We start from the raw sequence: 22,236 nt of genomic DNA on the forward strand, positions 1-22,236 counted from the left end.
TTAATTTTCATAGTAGTTTTTAACTATTTTCTAAAAAACTTTACTATTTAAACAACAGAAAATAAGTATATGTGTAAAAAAAGTCATTAAATAATTTAATTAATTCATACTATGGTAAGATAAATTATATAATTTTGCCCACCTGAGCATGAAGTAGTCTTGGAATAAATAAGACAGTAAAAATTATTTAATTATATTAGCAAGTACTTCTTAACCTAGAAGTATCAAAAATTTGATTTAAACTGATTTCAGGCTAAATTTCTGTCAACTACAAGATTTTGAAATACAATTTTACACTGTTAACTTATAAATAAAAGGCAGCAGCAACAGCTTTTGGCCTCAGACACCTTAATCATTCATGAGGTAATTACATGTGGTAATACTTTCTGGAAGTGAAGATGTTTGCAAATAATCTGGAATAATTAAATTATGTATAATTTTAGAATTATTAGATGATCGGCTGACTTCTGCTATGAGTATAAATGGTATGGCAAAAAATTTCTCTTGACTGCCTTTACCTGCCATGAAAACAGTAAAAATTAAACCCAAGATCTCTGAGATCTCTTTTATCCCCTAAGAGGTTAAACGACCACTATTCGCATTTAAAACATCTCTTCTTAGAAATGCCAGGTCCTGCAGTTCTTGAACCCAATTCTTACCTTTCCCCTAATTATTTTGGCAAGGCATACTAAATTTAGAATTAGACAAGAACTTCAGCTTTAGATCAAATAAGTATTCTGAGGACCCTGCCAAAAATCTTCAGCAAGTTAGATGACTATAAACTCAGAAGATATTTTTAGAAGCTTAGAATAACTTATTAAACCCCAGTGAGGGATAAAGACTTTTGTTTTTCTTCTATTGCAAAGGATTACACAATTAATCAACTAAAAGAATGAGAACATGAGTTTAAGGATCAGGTATTCTGGCCTTCTGTTTATATTTTGTTACAATTTTGCTACTGTGACTCAGCCAGAATCATCTGGCTCAGCTTCCAAGTTCCTTGTTCTCCACCTCTATATGACCTGCCTCTTTCTCCCATTCCCATGAAAATGAAGCACTATTGGTCTTGTCTCCTCCACTATGACACAACAGGTCCTCATTCAATCCCTATGATCAAGAATTGAACACCACTGTTCATAAAAGACATGTCTGTAGGATATGTAATCTATTCACTACAAAATGAAAATTCACATGTTCCAGTATGGTTTCCATTCATACTGTCTCCCTGTATGAAAAATGTGGGTAAAAGAGTGTTCAGTATTGTCCACAGAGAAATACAAGCAAATCCTGACTCGATGAATTCACATTACAGATCTTTGATATGCTCAGGAGACAAACCTTTCAAAGAGGTACAAGGTGAGCAACAAAATCTTTAAGAAGCAGCAATATAATAAAAATGTTAGCTTTGAATTTGCCTAATTATTGAGGGGACGAAGAGACATAAAGGGAAGTGAAAATAGGAGAGAAAGAAAACTGGAGTAGTTGTACTCATAGTCATACAGAAAACATACACACTAAGGCACTGTGCTGCAGCAGAGCTTGCAATAATGCTTCCCTGAGGATCGTGCTGTTATAACTTTGCATTTTTCCTTAAAGATGTTCTTCTATCCTCCTTACCCTGGATTTGCAAAAGCCCAGGAGCACGGCTGTCAGTAAGCACCAGTTGAGACTAATGATCAAAATGAGTTATACTCCAAATGCTCCCCCTTCTGCCAATCTCAGTGATTGTCTCTCCAAAAAACAGAGCACTACACCACACTTTCACCATTAACACAGCAGTTGCATCCGTACATCTTAACCTACACACACACTGGAGACAAACTTTCTATTTTTATTCTTCCTAATGCAGAGTGAATGGCTTCAGTATAGCACCAGTTCTGAACAGCCTATTCAGTGACCTCAAGAGCTAACATGGCTTATGCACATACTGCTTGCATCTTCAAAAGCTGACATCTGCTTGCTTCCTTTTCCCCAATTTACTCCTCCTTTTGTCCATTTTAGTAAGATCAGAAATGCTCACACAGCAAAGTGATTTCATAAGCTTTGAAGCCAAATGTGCCACAGGCTTTGCTCTATTTTTGGGAAACAGTACAGGAAATAAAGGAAAAGGAAGAAGAAATAGACAAAATAGTGAATTTCCATTTCAAATATTTTCTTTTAGTCTTGCAAAATGTGAAAAGACAATTGTAGTCTTCTTATGGTTTCTCATTCAGAAAGGATTTCAGTTATGAAAATAGTTTTATAAACAAAGAATAAAAACAAACTAAAAACCCCAAACTAAAAGACAGAGAGAAAATAGGCGAGGAAAAAAAGGAGTTGCATTCAAAAGTTAGGAAATGCTGTACTTCAGCTATATGCTCTTCCATATTAGTCTACATCATTCCTTCATTCCAGTTCTTTTTCTATCTCCTTTTCTCTGTGAGCTGCCAGCAAGGTGGCAGCTAACTCAGGCCTCTGTCATCTGGCAAAGTACCTCAACAGTGCAGCACCAAACATGCCCCAGAATGCCAGAACAGGACAAACGTGTCAGAGAGACAAAAATACTGCAATGTTAATATTTTTAGCTGAGATGACAATTGCAACTACATGTAATGTCTTAAATAATTTTCAGTACATAGTCACCCATTCATCATATTCGCTCAAACTATACAGCAAAAGCTTAATGAATCATTTTCAAGGTAAATCAATCATACTCCATTTGCATCTTTTTGCTGTTCAGCATACTTTACCAGCTCTGAAATATTTCAAGCACGCTAATTTTTTACATATAAAATTATTACCTCAATGATACAAAGCATTAAAGTTATTTAATGTTTTTATTTCATTTCACAATCTTTTAAAATTTCCAGTTTTGCAAATTTCCTAACCTGTACCACTCAGCCTAAATATAATGTGCAACACATGACTGTTGAGAAAGAAGAGGTTTTCAAGATGCACATGAAACCTGGGAATGTGCAGAATGAAAAGAGAAATTGCTATTCTTGCCAACTTTTCTTCAAATGATAAGTCCAAGTACTGCATAAGTGCATATTAAATATACATTTGCAGTATAAAAGAAGCAATTTAATTTTGTCTGTTGTTTGCCTGAAGACTGACCTGGGAGATTACACCCAAAATTCCAGGATTAGAAACTTCATTTATTGGTCTTTTTCACTGCAGAATTTCTAATCCTCTTCTGATTTAGATTGGTAAAGTGTTCTAGATTTTTCGTCCTGTGAGGTTGATTTAGCTGTTTTGTTTTCTGGGTTTTTTTTTTTTTCTTTTTAAATTTTTTTAAGGGATTGAATTTTTATTGACAGACACTTTCCTAAAATCATGTGACGTATTTCTGACAGCTTGGTTACATAAAACATGGAAAACCTAGTAAGCAACAGGCCTCCACACAATATTGTTTCATAACAAAAAAAAAAAAAGCCTTCTGCTTTGAATAAACACAAAATAAAATACACTTTAACTCTATAATTCCTAGGCAACATAAAACTTAAATATAACAAAATTGGTCTAGGGTTATGGCACACATTGCTATAATACTGTCAAATATATTTCCTTTTGTTCTTATTATCCATGTAATAGTTGATCTCTGCTTTCACTGATGAAAGCCTATGTTCTAAGGGAGGAAAACCCCTACAGATGTTATATATTGCCATCTTTATATATTTATACTGTATATTAGCATATTATACATAAAATATTATTTCTCATATCTATATCTTATATTTTAGTATTTAGAACATTAATAAAGTTAGGGATACGTGGAAATACCAAAGAAGATTGTACTTCCTTCTCTGATGTTCTGCCTCCAGATTTCCTGGCTATGTTCATATGGATGACATGAACTAAACCCACACATCATCTTAAATTCAGAAGCCAAAGTAGAAAGCCTGTCTAAGCCTGAGAATTAAGAAAAAGACATATATCAACATTGTCTCCCTCATTCCCACAGTTTTCTATGGCTGCCTACACACAGTTTCAAAGTCAGAAATATATATTTATTAAATTACAGAGAATAATGTATTGATTGAATAGACTCAGAGACTATTCAAACAACTAGAATAAAACTATCAATTAATTTTACTTTTCTGAGTCTTGTACTTGATTGTCACAGTAAACATCATGTTTACTTTTGCCAAGTTGTCTGAATTTCTTGGCATCTCAATCATGCTCCTTTTACAATGTCCGATCTCTCATAGTATCTTTGTTTAGTATTAAAAATTTTCCATGTAACTCTTCATTAGCTCTGAGGATAGAACCAGAGTACCTCAACCCCTGTGCAACTCAAGCAAGTATTTTTTCCCTTTATTTTAGCCGTACATTTATCACTAAAAATTTAAACATATTCTGGGTTGCACAAGACAGCTTTAATAAGTGTATAAATTGAGATTTCAACTCAGCTAAGAATGAGCAACATATTACACAGAAAAAGAAAGGGCATCATATAATGCTAACAGCTTCAAGTGCTTGAGGCATCTCAAAGAGAGCTAAGGAACAAGTGTGCATGCTCCCTTTCAGAAGCAAGGGCATTAGCTGCCACTGGAAGAGAATCCTGCCACTGCTCCCAAGTGCATGCAGGGCAAAATAGCACCTCAGCAAAATAGCCCTGAAATTCTTCCAGAAATGCTCTGATGGAAAAAGCAGAGGTCTGACAAAAATTGAAAAAAAAAAAAAAAAATTCACCAAAATTAAAGGTGAAAAAGAGAGATCACTGAATTAAGGAAGTAAAAATTCACCTTAGAAAGGATGTTACAGTTTTCAAAAAACCTGCATCTCCTACTTGATTTATAGTTCTCCTTGACTGAACCAAGCAGCTGTACTTTAAAACCGCCTGTTCATTTTTGCTATGAGATATGACAACACCACCAATTTCAGCATATAACTCACTGGTCTGTTATAAAATTACATAAACAGACACCATATTTCCACAAATCATGCTAGAAAGCATGTGAAAATCTAATTAACACAGACCTTCATCCTGATGAATGAAATCCTAAGGTCAGTTCCTAATTTTGAAATTTGTGTCATAATACAGAAAGACAGAAGTAGAATGAAAATTTTACTTGGCAATGAAAATATCAAATCCCACAAGTGCTATGGTCAGGACAAAGGTCAGGACACAGGTCTACTCTTGTGTTAATTATGTAATAAACTTTCCACAGCCTGACTTAGCCCATCAATCACAACACTAGGGGGGGGAGCAGGCCAAAATGACACAGTTCTGGTGGCAGTGAAGCAACATGACCGAGTCCCTTATCTAAAACCACCAGGACTTCTCTTCTTTGGATAAATGATTTGCAGCATTACCATTATGTACGGAAATACAAATTAACACCTTCTTACAACTCTTGTGTTGTCTAGAAAGCAGCTGTAAATAAAATATTATCAATGTAGTTTCATTGATCTTTGCTAAAACCATGCTGCATTTTGTTGTTTTTCTTTACCCTTCTGTCATATATTCAACAGTTAATTATATCTTATAATTTCCTCCTTCAAGACTTGTTCCAAAGACTTGCTGCTGCTGCAGTCAAAAACAAGATAAAATCGGCTTGATTATTTGCAACAATATCTTACTTTTTATAAAAAGAAGGTATCATAGCTTTGCCATCACCAGAGCTTCAAAATATATTAAAATATTTGTGATAGACTGTCACAGTGCTTTCAGCATTCTTCCAGATTAGCAAGTCTATGAAGCACTCTGTCTCCCTAACTTGAACATAAGCTCTTTGAAATTTTGCTTCCATGGTGACTAAGATTTTACACCTTTCCCCCACAGTGAATTTTTTTACATATGACATATGTATAACAGGATAAGCTGAGACAGAATATTAAACTATTCTTTTATCCCTACCTTTTGCTATATGTCATTTATGCATGTCATTTAGGAACATATATATGTGACAGATATAGAAAAAAGCAAGAACACCTTTTTCAGAAGTTTTCATATAGTAACTTTCAGAAGATGAAGATTTTAAAATGATTGTTAAATACCAGACAATTCCTCAATTATGATATAGCAGTGGCACAGAGTACAAAATATCTTTCTAAAAATATCAACAACATGTCCCCCCACCCCAACATTAAATGACGTCTCTCTCCACATGATTTCTGTTCAGGCTCTAATGCAGTATCTAATGCAGGATCATTGCAGCTTACAGAGGTACATTTATAAAGCTTCCCTAATTATACCAATTTATTATGAAGAAGAACCTATGTGTGTCTGTCTACCAAATCTTTTAGGCACCATATGCATCTTTGGCAAATTTCATATTGTGTTTTCCAGGTATTTAGCTTCCTCTCAGCAAGTATTTAATTCTGTCTCCTTACCCTTTTAGTTTCTGTGGTGATTTGTGATGTGAAAGTAGTAGCCTGTGCCAGGTTCTCACAGACTGCTGGAGAGCCACAGTGCTTTCTGTCTAGCTCTTTTAAAGTAAGAAGCTCCTCTCTTTTGTCAGTCCAACCTGATACACATTATTCCTTACAACCCAATTTTGTAAAACTTTATTCCCAATGACATTTTATTCCACATTCAATGCAGTCTGGCCTATCTCTACCTTAGAAGTAAATTCTCAAGCTCAAGCTTGTGTGCTTGAGCAGCCAAAAGTCACAAGACACAACTGAACTGAACCAAACTCGGCGGTCTTTAAAGTGGGACACAAATAACACATTTCCTTCAACCTACTCATGAGCTCCCAGGCATGCCTAGCTTTCTTTCCCCTCCATGACCTGTGTTCCCAAGGCCTGCTAATCTCCAACTTTAATAACTGCTTTTTAATATTTCTCAAGATGTACAAAAGCTTTTCTTTGTATCCATAAACAACAGTTAGACTAAGAAGGGGCAAAAGCAGAAAGAAATCACTACAATCCACAAAAACAAAAAACTAGACGTGCATCAATGTATTTGTGCAAACATGTTCTTCTGGACTTCATTAGAAGGAAACATAGAAACCAAACTCCCTTGCTATAACTGGGCCTTTATGTTCTTTCAGTGATGTAATCAAATATTTTCAACAATTTCTCAGCACAAATTATTTCTTGACTCTTTGCATGACAAAACAGCACTTGGATACACAACCTCTTTTATGAAGACAATTTTTTTTAAAATGAAAACTCCCTTTTCTTCCATGACTTTTAAGATGTGTTAATGTAGACAGTTATTGTGATACTACAGCTTAGATTTCTTTTTTACAGTGGTTGTTTTTCCTTATCAGTGCAAGGAAGAAGAAAGTATGTAGCCGGGAAAAAGAAACACCTCTCCTATCTCTGCATCTTCAAGGGACATCTGAGACAGATCTCAGCATCCAATGAACTGTAGAATGAAAGGTGCCTTCTGTAATTAGTTCCACAGTAAAGTTATCTATGTTTTCACCTGATTCAAATTCACACCAGGTTCAGAGCTCTGGCATTGCTGATAACTTTTATATAGATCCCAACACCAAAAAATTCATACTTATACTGACAAATAAGAATGTCTCAATAAATCTCATTTGTGACTAAGCTTTCCTGCCACTACTTATCTATATATGTCAAGACATCAAAAAGATAAAATTGTGCATGTAAACACCACAAGTTCTAAAAGTAAACCCTAATATGTATAAAGCTAAATGTCAATATTTATCTACTTCTTCTATATTTATGTGTTTACAATCTCATAACCACTGCTTCTTACTGTTGTAAAACTGCTAACTTACTTAATGGTTCTACTGCTGTGCAACTACAGATGAAAGAAGTCACGGTCAGTATTTATCTGAGAATAAAACAAAGTTTAGCATCAGAAAACATAACTCACTTCCTGTTCAGAAAGCCTAGTTATTTCCATCAGCGTGAAGAAAAAATTCTGGACAGCAGCAACATGGAAATAAAAGGAGGAACAGTCATTTTTTCATGCAAGATAAAAAAGCCCACCTTGTTGTCCCTAATTTTCTTTATATTAACAGCAGTATAAGAATGCAGGATGCTGCTGTTGCTTAGAGAAAAGAGTAGCTCCTGAACCCACTTTGCTGCCTTTTCTAACACATTTAATGGAATGCAACAGGCCTTCTATTATCATATCAAGAGGAAGGAATGAAGTGACACAATGTAAAGTCCTAACATCTGTCCATCACCTTCCTATCACAGCTTCTTTTTTGCTTTTGCCCTGTTACCGTTGTACCAACTCACCCCATTCCCAAAAAAGATCAACTGCCTGCATAAACGTAAGTTTCTGGAAACTTGCAGTCCAGCTAAGTGCTACAGAGTGATGTTTTTAAATGCACCTAAAAATAACCAGAGCTGCAGTCACCCACACCTACACATATATGGTTCATCACTGCTACTCCTTATGTAAGCTGAAATTTTGGCAGAGGTAGTTCATAAGGAATACACTTGGCCATATCCTGAGCTTGATTAAAACACTAAACAAACAAAATATCTTGGGTAATTAGTATTTTGGTAGTGTTTTATCACCATTATTCACATTAAAACTTAATCCTTCATATATAGTCAGCTTAAAATATCCCTAGAGTTGCTTTTGAAATCCAAGGGTTTTTTTCCTTAGAACAGCACAGGGTGGGGGGGGGGGGCAGGAAATACCCTTTTCAAGAGATAGTTTGGTTTGTGTTTTTTTTCTGCAATTAAGTCCTACACACAGGTGTGTTTTATTTTCCTTTGTTTTGTTTTGGTTGGTTTTTTTTTTGTTTTAAATAGATCATGCCCCAAGCTATTAAAAATACATCCATATTTCAAAAAATAATAAAGCACAATGAGACCCAAGAAATATAATCAAACTTAACCTCCACATAATTATTCCCACTGGAATAATCCACTGCTCATTTCACAGAAACAAAGTCACTGAAGCACACAACATCCTTGAATGGTCAGTTCCAGACAGGTGCCTTGTGTGACAGATATTGTAGTGGTACTGTGTCTCAGAATCAAGTAGAGATGAATACACTTCAGCTATAAATTGGCCCTTTTTCTTTAGCCCTTTGCACCCCACAAAAGACCATCAGACAACCAAGATCCCACAGTGCTACTCCAGACATGTCAGGCTGCCAGTTATACCTCAGAATGTGATGCTGCTCAGAATGTGGCTCCCAATAGATAGAGCCACCCAATCTCATGACCAAAACCTGCTACTCCCAATGAAGTTCTAGATAAAGATCAAAGCATTAATCATGAGATCCCATCAAAACAAGCCTGTGGCAGCACTGAATTCCAGTGGAATTACTCATGTGGCTCCAAATCCCATATTGCAGTGCTGACACAGTAACATTAAAGTAACTTATCAGTACTCAGCAGTCTTTCAATAACATATTGCAGCCCACTTTCAAACATATTTTAGTACAGTTGAAGTGCAGTATTGGAGTCACCCCCTTGCCCCAAATTTTGTGTGTATTAGGCAAAAAGAGGAGGATCTTTCCCTTCAGATGCATGCTAGCAGCACTCAGTGTAGCATGTGATCACATACCACATGGAGGCTTGCTGCTGGGCAGCTCCCTTAGTTAGAGGAGGCTACACCCCATCTGATAAAAGAATCATCTGTATTACGGCTGACAAACATCAGCAGTGAAACAGCAAACCATAAGTAATCTTAAATAACAGCTGCATGATAAACAATCCACTCAGTATGCCAACAAATACAAATCCATATTGTGTGCAGCATCACATGAATCAGAGACGGCCTTTTTTAAGCCTTAAAAAAAGCATTTAAAAATATCTACTTCATATCTCAGAAACAAACTTTCATCCAACTTTTTCAAGTTTTCACATACTTACCTATACTAAACCTATGTACATACATGCCTGCAGACACTGCACTGCAATTGCAAGTGGGAAGACAGCATAAGCACAGTACAAAAGTGAAATAAAGTGGAAGAAATCAGCAGACATGAGTACACAAGCAGAGCGCTGGCTTCAGGTTTTGTTTTATGGTAACCAGGGGTTTTTGTTTGTCTCCTCTTTACAGATAGAGCAGAAAAAAAAATATAAATCTCTGAAGATTAAATTTAAAGATAAATTATCTGTTTGAAAGAGCTTCATGCAGCAAGTGTGTTACAACCAAACAACAGTGATTAGGAAGGGCATAGGTTTGTCTGGGTCAAGTTTAATTACCATCTGGGGCAGCTGCTGGGACTCATTCAATTTATGTAAAAGACACTCTTATTAGCTCCTCTGCAATCACTGCACCTCAAATTAATGCAAGAATGAAATTATTTTTACTAAATCTGTCTGTTGGCTCTTTCATTTGAGTTATGTTAACATTTGGAAACATCAGTTTCATTTCCCCACCCAGATACTCACTTCACTTTAGTGCAAATTATTCACTGCCACACACCAAAGAGAGAGAACCAGCTCTTGTTGAGCTCTTGTTCTCCTGGGACCACCATATAAAAACCATGGCTCCACTGTGCATTGGGTAATCTAGAACTTGTAATTACTGTCACTGCACATTCAAATACAGATGTCCACACAAAATATGAAATAGATCCAATGCCTGAATTACAAAATGCCCTTAAACTTGTTCATACCATTTTCCTAAAAAATGCATAGAATTCAACATACTATACTTTTCTTCTTATATAAAGAAAAATTAAAATATGCCAAGTCTCTGCCATTCAAGTATTTGGCTTCCATCTACATTTGACATTAAAGGAGTCTTAAAGAGTTCATATGGCTCTCTGTGAAAACCAAATGGCACACAGCCAAACCACAACACAGTGCAAAAGTAGGCCAATCATCTGCACAGAACCTGCTGTCATTGAAATCAATGATAAAGTGCTGTGGAATATTTTACTTGATTCCAGTTAGAAATGCAGAGCAAACTGCAGTCGCTGCACAGCAAAATGGGATTTCATGCTGTAGGCAAGAAGCTGCTTTGGACTGGCTTTGCTTTGTTTTGGGGGTTTTTTTTAGGCTAGAAATATCCCACTAGGAAAAAAAAAAATCTTATTTCTAAAAGCCCGATGCTAATTCCCAAATCAATGTATCTCATGCATGCAAGTAAAATACAACACTTTTCACAAGTAGCATCAAATTACAAAGAAATTATTTCTGTAATTGTTGTTGTGTAGAATGGTTTATTTAAAGAGGCTTTTCTGCTCTTACAGCAATAGTTTATGGAAATAGTAATGTGAAGTTTAATTTCCCTTTTTTTTATGTACACTAGCTGTTATCTTTAAATTCTCAATGAATTTTAGCTTGTAAATACATTTTTTGAAACTATGAATGGCCAAGCAGAGATGAGTCATTTCCAGTTCCCTCACTTTAAGCTTTTCTGCATGAACTGAAAGATATAATTGTCCTCTGCTCGTAAAGACAGCTGGTATGTACATGCAAATGAGGGTCACTGTAATTTCCATAAGAGATAGAACTACTGTTGCATTGGACACTGGTCCCTTCACAATAACAGTCTAAAGCATTGGTGGGAAAAAACCCCAAACCAAAACAAAAATTATTTTTAAGTAAATCAGCACCTTGTGAGGAAATGTGAAAAAGTCTATTTCCCAGAAAACAGGTATGTAAAAAGAAGTACCATGTTCTTGAAGTTTGCCATATATAACTTATTTCCATCATAGCACCACCATAAAGTCTAATTACAGACATAGCAATTAAAAATTTTCTGAGTTGTTTATAAGCTGTCAAATATTGATAGCTCAAAAAAACTAGTGTGCTCTTTTTATGCTATTGAAGTAGTGAGCTCCTCAAACTGGAAGAGTTTAGGTAGCATGTCCAAAATTAAGTCTAATAAACAGATGAAAGAGATTTAAAGCAAATTTTTAAAAAAGATTCAGCTCACTTCACATTGGGCTAATCTCAGCGGGGCTGGTTTTTGTGTTAAAAATTTTAAATTCTAATTTTCTACACTGAAATTGGGGATTTTAGTTCAAGGCTAATAAAGAATTAAAACAATGTATTTGAATCTGGAAAACCATTTTAGTTATTTACTTCCTAAATCATACTTTTTTGTTTGCTTTTCATAAAACCACAAAAAAACCTCACTCAATTTTTCACAAGGATCTTGTGCACATGTATGGTTAGTGCTCATGCATCTAGAAGTGATTTCATTAAAAAAACCCCCTGGTTTTATTTAATAGCAGGGTATGTTCTCTTAGTTCTACAGGTTCCTCAGGTGAAAAACGTATGGAATATGCTGCTGAGTTTTCTTTGTATACATGCCTCCTATGTGGCAGAAGTGTTCCTAATTATGAATATATTACCTTTAGAAAGAAACTTCAGGTCAGGGGAAGAGAAAGGGGAAAAAAAAAACCCCTCTGAGCGAAGGACAACATAACTACTCACACTCCTTCATTTGTGAACTTTCTATTCTATTCCCATGTCCTTGGGATAGGATACAAGCTGCCTAACAGGCAAGGTAAAGGTTTACTGAATGAGTCACCTTATGTAGCCTGAGCAGCAGCCTGTCACAGCTACCAAATTGTACAACCTCCAGTTTCCCTTCTCCTCCCCTGTTTTTGCTGCCCTTCAATACATTGACTTTTTTTCTTCACCTCCTTTCCCCTTCTGAAGAGGAAATTAGTTCCTTTCTGAAGTGCTGTCCATCTGTGCTTAGCATGGCTTTTTCCTTTTTGTACTGAGCAAATCCTCATCATTGTCTCAGTCTAACACCAGGTGCAGCTCTCATGTGTTGATAGTACAAGAGAACAGCACCTAGCACAAGAAAACCCCAAACAGGATCCTGGTTACAGAAAGCTTTGCATTTGAAAGATCTATTTATGCAGAGAGCTGATCTGCCTACAACCGTGCAGCTTTTAGCATTTTTCAACAAGAATAATTTAAGGCATTCAGTAGACAAAGGAGACAAGTAGAAAGAAAAACTTCAAAGAGTTATGCACATCCTTTACTGGCAGTACTGCCAGACTGACGAAATGTGACTGTGTTTGTAAGATTAGGCCTTGGATTGTAAGGCCAAGGTACTGCATGCAATGAATTAAAGTATTTTAAAAATATTTTCAAAGCTATTGTGGGGAAAAAAAAAACCACAAAACCAAAACTCTTGATTATGTATATCACTCACCTGAAAAGACATTGGGAAATGTCTCTGTAGAAGCCTGGACCCCTGAGGACTTTCTTGAATGAGTCAAAGGCACTCTTCCCACTTGAAATTTCTCTCTAAACCCCTTGTGCTCCAAATAGTCTGCAGAGCTCACCTTCTCTGTTATCTCGCTTTTGTGATTAGACACCTCTTCTGTCCAGTCTGCAGAACGACTGAACAAACCTCCCAGACTAGCAGACCTCTTCTTCCTGATTGAGACTTTTTCCTTCTTGTGGAAGGAGTCCTGCCTCCTTGTGAAAAGCGGGCTCTGGGATGGGGAGGGAGAAGGGGAATGGTTGGGAGAACTCAGTTGCCTTGTTGTGGTTTTGATGTAACAGGGATTAATTAGATAGGGCTTAAAACATCGGGAACCAAGCATCGGACTGTCCGCTGTTCCTTCAGAGGACAAACTGCCATTTTTCATTTCCGTGGATAAACCATTATGCAGCTCCTCTTGACTGGCTGACAGAGTGTGTTTCCCTTCCTGAGTCTCAGCAGCATGATGACGGCCTGCATCTGAAATACCACTCTCTGTTACTGAGCCCTGAAAATCAACAGCCTGCACCTCAGCAATTTTACCCTCAGCTTCTGCCACTGGAGATGGAAGAGGTTCTGTGCAGCTGTTTGTCTGAGACCCGTTTTCTACTGCAGCTCTGTTCAAACCATCTTGTAGCTCACTGGCTACAGCATCCACTCCAGCAAGGGGCTGCTCCTCAGTCAGTAGCTGGCGTTCCTGTGTTTCAAATAAGCCGTTACCAGGAGAGCCTGTGCCATTTACCGCCTCTTTCGGTTCACGTTCAGCTGCACAGGAGACGGGAACGTTTTCCACAGTTTCCGATACTGCTGGAAAAGCCCCCTCAGTGTCTGGGCTCCTCTCTTTGTCAGTGGTAGTTACTGAAAAAAACCGTTCAAAATCTAAGGGGGTTGCTTGAGAATTAGCCATGTGTCGGCCCATTGTTTTGGTGACAGCGTCCTCAGTTCCAATGTTAATTGCCCCCTGCTGCTGCTGCTGCAGTCTAATAGCTTGCTGGATATCAGAGAGCAAATCATCTTGTTCTGCAGCTGAATGGAAACTGTATATATCCGTATCAGAGCCAGAGCTGGTCCTTTGTCCATCCTGTGTCTCTGCAGCAGCTGGAACAGTTTCATTTCTGATTTCAAAATGTTCAACATCTGTGTCTGAGAGACCCCCTTCATCTGCAGAGATGCTTATATCGGGAGTTTTGGTTACAATTGAATGAGTACTGTCCAGCTCCCCAGGCTGCAAGGCCTGGCTTTCCAAAACATCCTCCCGTGAACTGCTATTCCCATCTTTAGCCTTGGACAGATTTTTTCTGATCCTCAGATTTGAAAACACAGAGGGCCTGGAGTCTGACTTACCCTTCTTCTTACCCGATTCGCTTCCTTTTGCATGCTTCCCCAGTCCCCTTCTGCCTCCCGATACCTTCTTTGTGCCGTCCGTATCCTTGGGCCCAGAGGCATCTTCTCCTCCTTCCTGCACATCACCTGTATTTTTCTTTAGCTTCCCATCTTGATTCCCCATGATTTTTCGCAGTGCAACACCTTTGGCAATCAAGCCATCCTCCCGGATTTCATTCCTTTGGCCTGCTGGCGAGATCCCCTCTAGCGATCCAGGTTTGTTTGCAGGCGGCGGTGATGCAAGTGAAGCAAACGCTTGCTGTGCCTCTCTCCCATCTGCTGGAGCTGCCTTTTTGCATAATGTGCTGCTTGCACTGGGCTCCGCTGGGACATGCTCAGTACAGCACTGAGAGCTGCAGACAGCTCCTTCCAATGGCTGCTGCTCTTGGAGCTGCCTGCTCGCCGGGGTTCTGCTGCACTCTTGTTGCTTTAGGAAGGATTCTGTGAAAAGTGTTTCCTTTATAAAAGTCACTTCTTTTTCCACCGTTTTTATTGCCTGCATTGCAAGCTCAGCTTGTCACTAAATCATTTATGATTTCAGTAGTTCAAACTCCTGAAAGGAAAAAGGAGAGAAAATAAGTTAAAGCAAGGTACTTTAATCACTATGCAACTGCTATACAACTGCTCAAACAAATAAACTAACAAACTTGGAAAGAGAAATATTATGATTATTTAATAGTTTATAAGGTGCTTAAGCATATGCTGCTTTGACAGATTACACAATACCTCTGGTGATTTATATACTTGCTTTTTAAAGGCCACCAAAACAATACAGAATTTTAAAAGAAGAGTAATTCTCCTTTTAAAGTAGTTAAAATAAAGATAATAAACAGAAAGTTCTTTTCACAGTTTTAAAGAGGCGCACTTAAAATTCCATGCATTGTGGTAATTATGCAATAAAAAACCTCCCACAATTTGTATTCTGAGAAGGTAGATATACTGTTATTCCCAGGAGAATCAGCTCATCAATATTAAAACACATCACCATTGTTTTCCCTGGTAAGAACATCTGGCACGAAACAAGAAAAAACAAAAAAAGAAAAATAGCTGCATTCAAGTGCTACTAAGGAAAAAGATACAGTAAAGTACTCCTCTATTTTACCCAACATATTTAATAATTGATTTAGGTGGGAACACTTCCTAACTACTTTGGAAGCTTGTTCAAAAAGTTTTAATCAGTTGCTGCTTCTCCTTCATTTTTGCTTTAGATGTATAAGCTTCAATACTTCATAAATACGTTTCCTGAACCTTTAGACAAATATTTCCTTCCACTTTTAAAATTTGGAATTAATATAACTGGAATAGAAATCAAAGGACTTGAGAATGCAAAATTGCCAAGTTGGATCAGTTCAGCTGTCCAATACCTTGGTTTAAGACCAAACAGGTAGTAATTAGATAGATTTTTCTGTTTATGACTTACCATCTCTAAACTTCCCAGTCTATTAGACTCAGTTTCTGTGAAAGACTTTATGTATTCCTCATGGCTATGAACTTCCTCACTTGCAATTTCCCTTGCATCAGGGATTGCTTAAACCAATAACTTCATTCCAGGGAAACACATTCTACTGGTTTATCTAACTCTTAATGTAATTCCCACCAGAGATTTCACTTCTTTCCTCTGCCTCAACAGACATTCAAGAAGAAGAAGGAGTACCATTCACATTTCAAAAGTGATACAGGCATCCTCCCCTCACTCCCTCCCCCCACTTTCTCCAAGACATTCAGAATTTTTTTCCCAAAGATTTCTAAATACCTTTACAAATCTAGGCTCTTGTTATATAAACAGCAAATAATTGCTTTTTATTTGTTTTGGAAACAATAACACTGGTAATAACACATGCAAATTAATTAATTTGGACTATCATAATTTCTTCCTTGTGCTTCCTGGTCACTTACTGCTCTGATGTAAGCCTTGTCCTGAGGGGCCTGTGGTTCAGGCTTGAGAAAGAAACCTCTTGTCTACAAAAACTTGAGAGTTTTATTTGGGTCAGATGACTGTATAGTCAGTAGGATGATTTGGTGGTGTTTCTTTTTAAATTATTTTTCCTTATCTAACCAAGTCAAACATCTATTTTTTTCTACTTTTAGCACTTGACAACTATAAATATACTAACAAGAACTAGTATAGCAAAACCTGCAAGAGCATGTTATGTGATTTTTCTTTTTTACTCTATTCCTGCTTTTGCTTTCTGTTATGCTACTTAGTTTCTACTTTGTTGCAGTATTTTACCTCTTACATTGCTATTATGCACTTGGAAAAGGCTTTTGAAAGCACAAATAATTTCAGTCCAACTGAAGACACAGTAACAATTAAGGCACAGTTTGAGAGACCCATTGCAGTAGAATAATACCTTGATGGGTATTTTAGCTGACTAGAACTGACAAACCTAAGCCTTGATTACAACTGGAGTACTTGTATCTTCCAATCTCACTTAAAAACCCTTTTCCTAGTAAAATCTGCCAGAAATTAACATAATGTGGGTGTAAAATAAAGCTACAAAGGACCAAATGTGTAAGGGAACTGTAGAATCAGTGCAATGTTCTGAAACACTCCTTTCCCTGTAAAGCTGCCTGGCAAATCCTATACACTTCCAAGTAATGACAAATAACCAGCAGTGATTACTCTACAAATTGTGTTGCAAAACCAAGTCATTGACACAGGTAGGCTTATAAGTGAGTCAAGTTAAAGACCAATCTTCATTTCTTAATTAGATACTAGAAGCTTATAATAGGTTTAATCATGTAAGTACTTAGGTTTCCTGGAAGTTTTCATACAGCACATCCTGATGAGTCAGTCATTAAAAAAAAAACCCAAATAATGTATAGCCATAGATATTTTCAAAGTTTAAATATATTATAATAAAAAAACAAATGTTAATATTTTGGGGTATGTTTATTCTCAGTCTTTTAGCTTCTAAAGAAAAACATGCTGTCAACAGTCAGCAAGAAATCATTTTGGCATCAATATAACCTACATTTTAAAAGCTGACATGGCATTTAATATTTTACACCAAAAAAAGAGAGACTTTCAACAGACAGAAAATAGAGAAAAGAAAAGGATTTAGGTGTCCAATAAAGATATTTCATTTTAAAGAGTGATAATAACTCATTCTTATTTACCATAACTTATTCTTAGCTTGCTATAAATTGTCAACAAACTCCTGAGGCTAGACAGGGAACTTGCCTGCCTGGCTTATTCAATATTTGTCAGTGCTCAACCAAAACCACTGAGGGGTGACACTACAAGCATTGACCTGAGATCCTCTTCATCTCTCACTCTCCTCCTGATGCAAAGGAGATGCAAACAGCAACACACAGAAGAGAGTCAAAACTTACAACTCAAGACACGTTGTCCTTGTGCTCCCAGAGACCTCCACATTTTGTGTTAAAAACACAAAACCCTGTTACAGGACTGTGATTATTTTCAAGATAGTTACCATTCCCTGCAGCCTCGCTGGAAAGGTGAGCAGCTCCCCCAGCAGTGTCTGCCTCACCTTTGATCAGCTGGGAGGGGAAGGGCAGCCCCGATTGCCCACACCTGGGTTCAGGGCTCAGCCTCCTGGAGCACAGCCAAGGCAGAGTGCTGCCCTCCTGTCGGGTCAGGAGTTCTCCCTCCAATTCCTCACAAAAAGGCTGGGTGACCAATTGGCATCCTGCTAGTTCAAACCTATGGAAAACATGGGCTGCCTGAAGGAAAAGAGGGGTGCCTAGGGAAGCCTGCACTCAGTGAAGCCACAGCTTTCTTGGGGTGGATGAGTTTTCATCACACTTTACTGACTGGCATTTGATTTTGCTCTCAACATTAGTTGTTGAATAAGTCCCAGTAAAGTGAAGACAACACTCTGTTACTGCCTCAGGCTGTGCCTGCTGGAGTCCAAGCCTTTGGGCAGGGTTAGGCTTTACCCACAGGACCCCGGGAAAGGGTTTAATGCACAGGAATGGTGACAAGGCACAAAGGACAAGGACCCAAAGCAGCAACCTAGCAGTGGTGCTGCACCAGCACCACTGCAGCAGAGATGTGGAGGGCAAAGAATGACCTGTGCCGTGTGCCCCTGTAGCACCCTGCAGAGTGACTGAGGGACACGCTCTGCACTCACAGCCAGCTCTTCCAGGAGCCCACTGTGGCTGGTCAGGCTACACACACATGTGTACATGGGCTCTGTGCCCTGCCTCTTCCCTGCTGGGAGACTCAGGGGGAGACAAGGCTGCTGCAGCCCAGGGCAGGCGCTCTCCTGGGCATAAGACACAACACAGCAGGCCAGGGTAGAGGCTGACTAGAGGGGGCTGAATCTCAGTCTCCAAGGACTCAGGCTCCACACAGAGGTGGGCTGAGGCTGGGGCAGCAGCAGTGTGAGAGCCTCAGCACCGTACTGCAGGCCCTGGGAGCTGGGCTCTGCTCCCCCAGCACTGTGTGCTCTCCAGCCTCTCCTCACACTGCTCCCAGAGGAGACATGGCTGCAGGGGATCCTCACATATGCCATACACACCCTGCAGAGATTAATATTAGTGAGTGGCTCAATGCGCCTGGGTTTGGTTTGGAGATAAAGGTACATAGAGTAACAGGAGGATTTTAAAGTACTCTGGTGTCACGTTCCTGACTGGGATATGGTAATGCAGAGAGTATGAAGAAAGATTTGTTTAAGCAGACCAAAACATTCCACCCATCTATGGCTTGAATTTTCATACTCATTCTCATTCAGCTCAGTGCTGGAACCTGGTCCCAGTTCCTGCTGTCCTGTGGCGGAAAGAAGACTGCCCTGACTGCCATTCTGAGTGTGATGCAAAATTTATCTTCCCAGAAGGCACCAACTACCATTAAATATTCCCTTACATTACCAAAGTCAGACACCAAGCAGTTGAAATTTTTTTCCTGCCCCTACACTCCCATCTCTCAGTTATAGGGGGAATTGCCTTTTAGAACTTCACAAGTTCTAGGTGTGACTGGCAAGGGACAAATCAGGAAACCAGAAAAGAGACCATAGTGGCCAGGTTTAAAGCCAATCCTGCCCTTGCTTCATTTAGCTTCTAGTGGATATGAGATTCTGCTCTTTCTTTTATTACTTGTTACAATGCCTTATGCATTGTATTTATGTTACATAGAGGTGATCCAGCTACTGGGAAACCTGGTTTACCTACTAAAAGGCTTCCTTTGGGAAGGTTCAAGGAGCTTGAACCTAGCAAGCAATGATCCTGGGTGAGATTTGACTTGCTTAGGAACTTTTATTTAGTGCATAAAAAACTATTGTCTGGAATTTTCAATGCCTACTACATAGTGCTGTACTTTCTTATAATTTCTAGCTAGTGAGAACTATCATTTAAAATTAATGTGTCCGAAGAAGCAGTGTCTCCAGCAAAGCAATGCTTGCCAGCTACTTGCTGCAGAAGGGCACTGGCTAGAAGCCAAAATCTCTATGAAGCATTTAACCTTCTGAATTTTTCACCTAAATGAAATAATACATTTATGTATTGTGAAATAGAGCCATTTTTGTTTAAAAATACAATAATGTTGACATAGCAAAACTCATAGACATTGCAGTAAGTTGCTTTATTGTTTTCCCTTTGCATTTCCATATTCTTCCTGCTTCTTTATTGTAAAATATTCTTTTCATTATAAAAGCTTGCAGAACCTAACACAGTTACTTATATGGGAGGAGTTGGCTGAACAGCTGCACTCAAACCCTTGCCAGCATTCCCGAGATTTATGCATTGCATTTCAGGGTTAGGTCACAGAAACAGGCTCCAGAAGTCCAGGCCTCTGCAAATACTACAGCCAGACACTCCTGTATTTGGAGCACAGTGTACTGCACTGCTACTGTATTCAAACCCAAGCAATGAGGAAGTCTGAAAATCTGGTTTATTCCCTATTACAGACTGAAAAGTGAGGTGTCTTGTGGCATAGCTTCCCATATTCCTCGCATAAAGTTTATTTCAGACAAATTGGATGTTGAATGCAGATCGCCAGCACTTGTTTGCTGGTATATGCCGAACAAATTCAATGCAACTCAGTTTAGGTTACACCAAGAAATAGCAAAATATCAGATGACCAGACTGTTATTTTAAAGAAAAAACAGTTTCTACCATTTAAGCCACTGTGAAACACTATCAAAACATGGAGTAATGGTCTAAGTTATAATTTTGTTTTCTAAAGAAATGAAATTTAAGCAATAAGGTTATTTCCTCAGACCTCATAATAGCTTTTGAACACAGTAGGAACATCAACCAAACTTTTAAGATGGAAATCATTAAACCCCTGCAAAATTCACACGTGCAGAATCACTGTTTGTGTAAAGGGGGAGAAGATAAGCAGAACTGACTGTGTCAGCTGATCAAATAGGATTAACGTAGCTTGGAAGTACCCACCACAAGCAAGCATTTCATAGGAAAAAATGAAAGTGGACAAGATTTATTGTACTAGAGGATAGAGAAAGGAACAAAGAACACAAAACTGTAGGAAACTGGGCCTCCTCATTTTCATTCCATAGAAAAGAACATATTCTGTTAAATCGAGTGGAAAATTACATATTGTCTTCTTGGTTTTCTTGGACAACTCCCAGAGTACTTAATGACAGGTTTGAAAAATGTAGACTTTGATCGTATCAGTGAACTTTTTTGCCTGCAGAGAGCCCAAAACACCATGAAACAATGGTGTATTTTTGAGCCTACTCCTTTTCTTCAGGAGACAAGGGATTAACTAAAGTACTAAGTACTGTAATTTTATCTTTTCTACTGGAGAAATTATCTATTAGTCTAAAGGAAAAATCGACAAAGATCAGTTTTTCCTGAGATTCCTTTTGAAGTTTTTTAAAATCTCAACTGATTACATTGATTGTTTTAAAAAATACATAAAGAGAAGAAATAATATTAATTTTTCCATTATTTTAGGCATCAGTTATTGTTCTGTTGCAAACACATACGTGGATGTGTAAAATTTGGGTCAAATAAAAAAAGAGAGCATTTGATCAGCTTTCATTTCTTGTTGAAACACCAAACATTCTCCTATCAATTGCCTTAAGTATGTTCTCCATAGAGGGAACAGTCCTGGGGCATACTCTGTAAATCACTTGAACAGGTTTTCAGAATGTGATAATTTTAATTTTGTACTAATTTGCTGCATTGTTTCAGATACTTTTGGCAATTAGAAAGCAGGACAATAGACATGAGCTGGTCTACCAGTCTACCTACACACAGTACTTGCTAGCACCCAAGCAGTCCTGGCTGCCTCACTAGGCTGTGATAGGAGTTACCTGCACTGAGACAGCTGCAACTACGCAAAGTGGGCTCAATCCATAATTTATGTTGCATATCCTCAGCTAGACCTTAGCATGAGGGATCTACAGCCTAGTTAGTACAGTGGTTTCTTACTGGTTTTGTAGTTAAAATGGCTTTCTTTTTGTCAGCTGAATTGTTATCATAATAAACTGAGTTAAGGTCCTGATTATCAATAAGGGTTGAACAGGTGGCAAACCATTTAACTACAGTGAGACAGAAGAAACATAGTCAAGATAAAGGACCCAGATGCCTAGATAAAGGTCATGAAATTCAATTAGGATGATGATGTTTTTATATCAATAGTATTATGATATGCATAGAAGGTACCACTGAACTACAGCTTTTGTGAGGCTAAACACATAGAGCGATTAGTGCAATCCTGTTAGGGGACTGGATGTTCATTCCCTGATCAATAGAAAGCTAAATTTTTCCAGATTGCTGTTCTGCTCACTATACCCATTCCCAGTCTTTCATAGTCTTATGCCTTCTTCCTCAACTTCAACATCTTCATCTGACCAACTACC

At 38.0% G+C, this 22,236-nt stretch overlaps 1 protein-coding gene across 5 annotated transcripts in view; it reads right to left on the bottom strand.

Annotated features, from left to right (window-relative positions):
• The window catches only part of FMN2 (formin 2), a 157,677-nt gene extending 139,640 nt beyond the window's left edge, over positions 1-18,037 (bottom strand). For 3 of the 5 annotated variants that reach the window (XM_064413728.1, XM_064413729.1, XM_064413725.1), the window contains exons 1-2: positions 17,780-17,931; positions 13,007-14,996 (exon numbers count right to left, since the gene is read on the bottom strand). In XM_064413728.1, the coding sequence (XP_064269798.1) occupies positions 13,007-14,945 (1,939 nt within the window). In that variant the 5' untranslated portion in view covers positions 14,946-14,996; positions 17,780-17,931. Of the gene's footprint in view, positions 1-13,006; positions 14,997-17,779 lie in introns of all 5 variants that reach the window. The other 2 variants (XM_064413727.1, XM_064413726.1) reach the window with 2 other exon arrangements.
• Between the last annotated feature and the right edge of the window lie 4,199 nt (positions 18,038-22,236).

This window comes from Passer domesticus, chromosome 3 (genome assembly GCF_036417665.1).
Source record: "Passer domesticus isolate bPasDom1 chromosome 3, bPasDom1.hap1, whole genome shotgun sequence".
NCBI lineage: Eukaryota > Metazoa > Chordata > Aves > Passeriformes > Passeridae > Passer > Passer domesticus.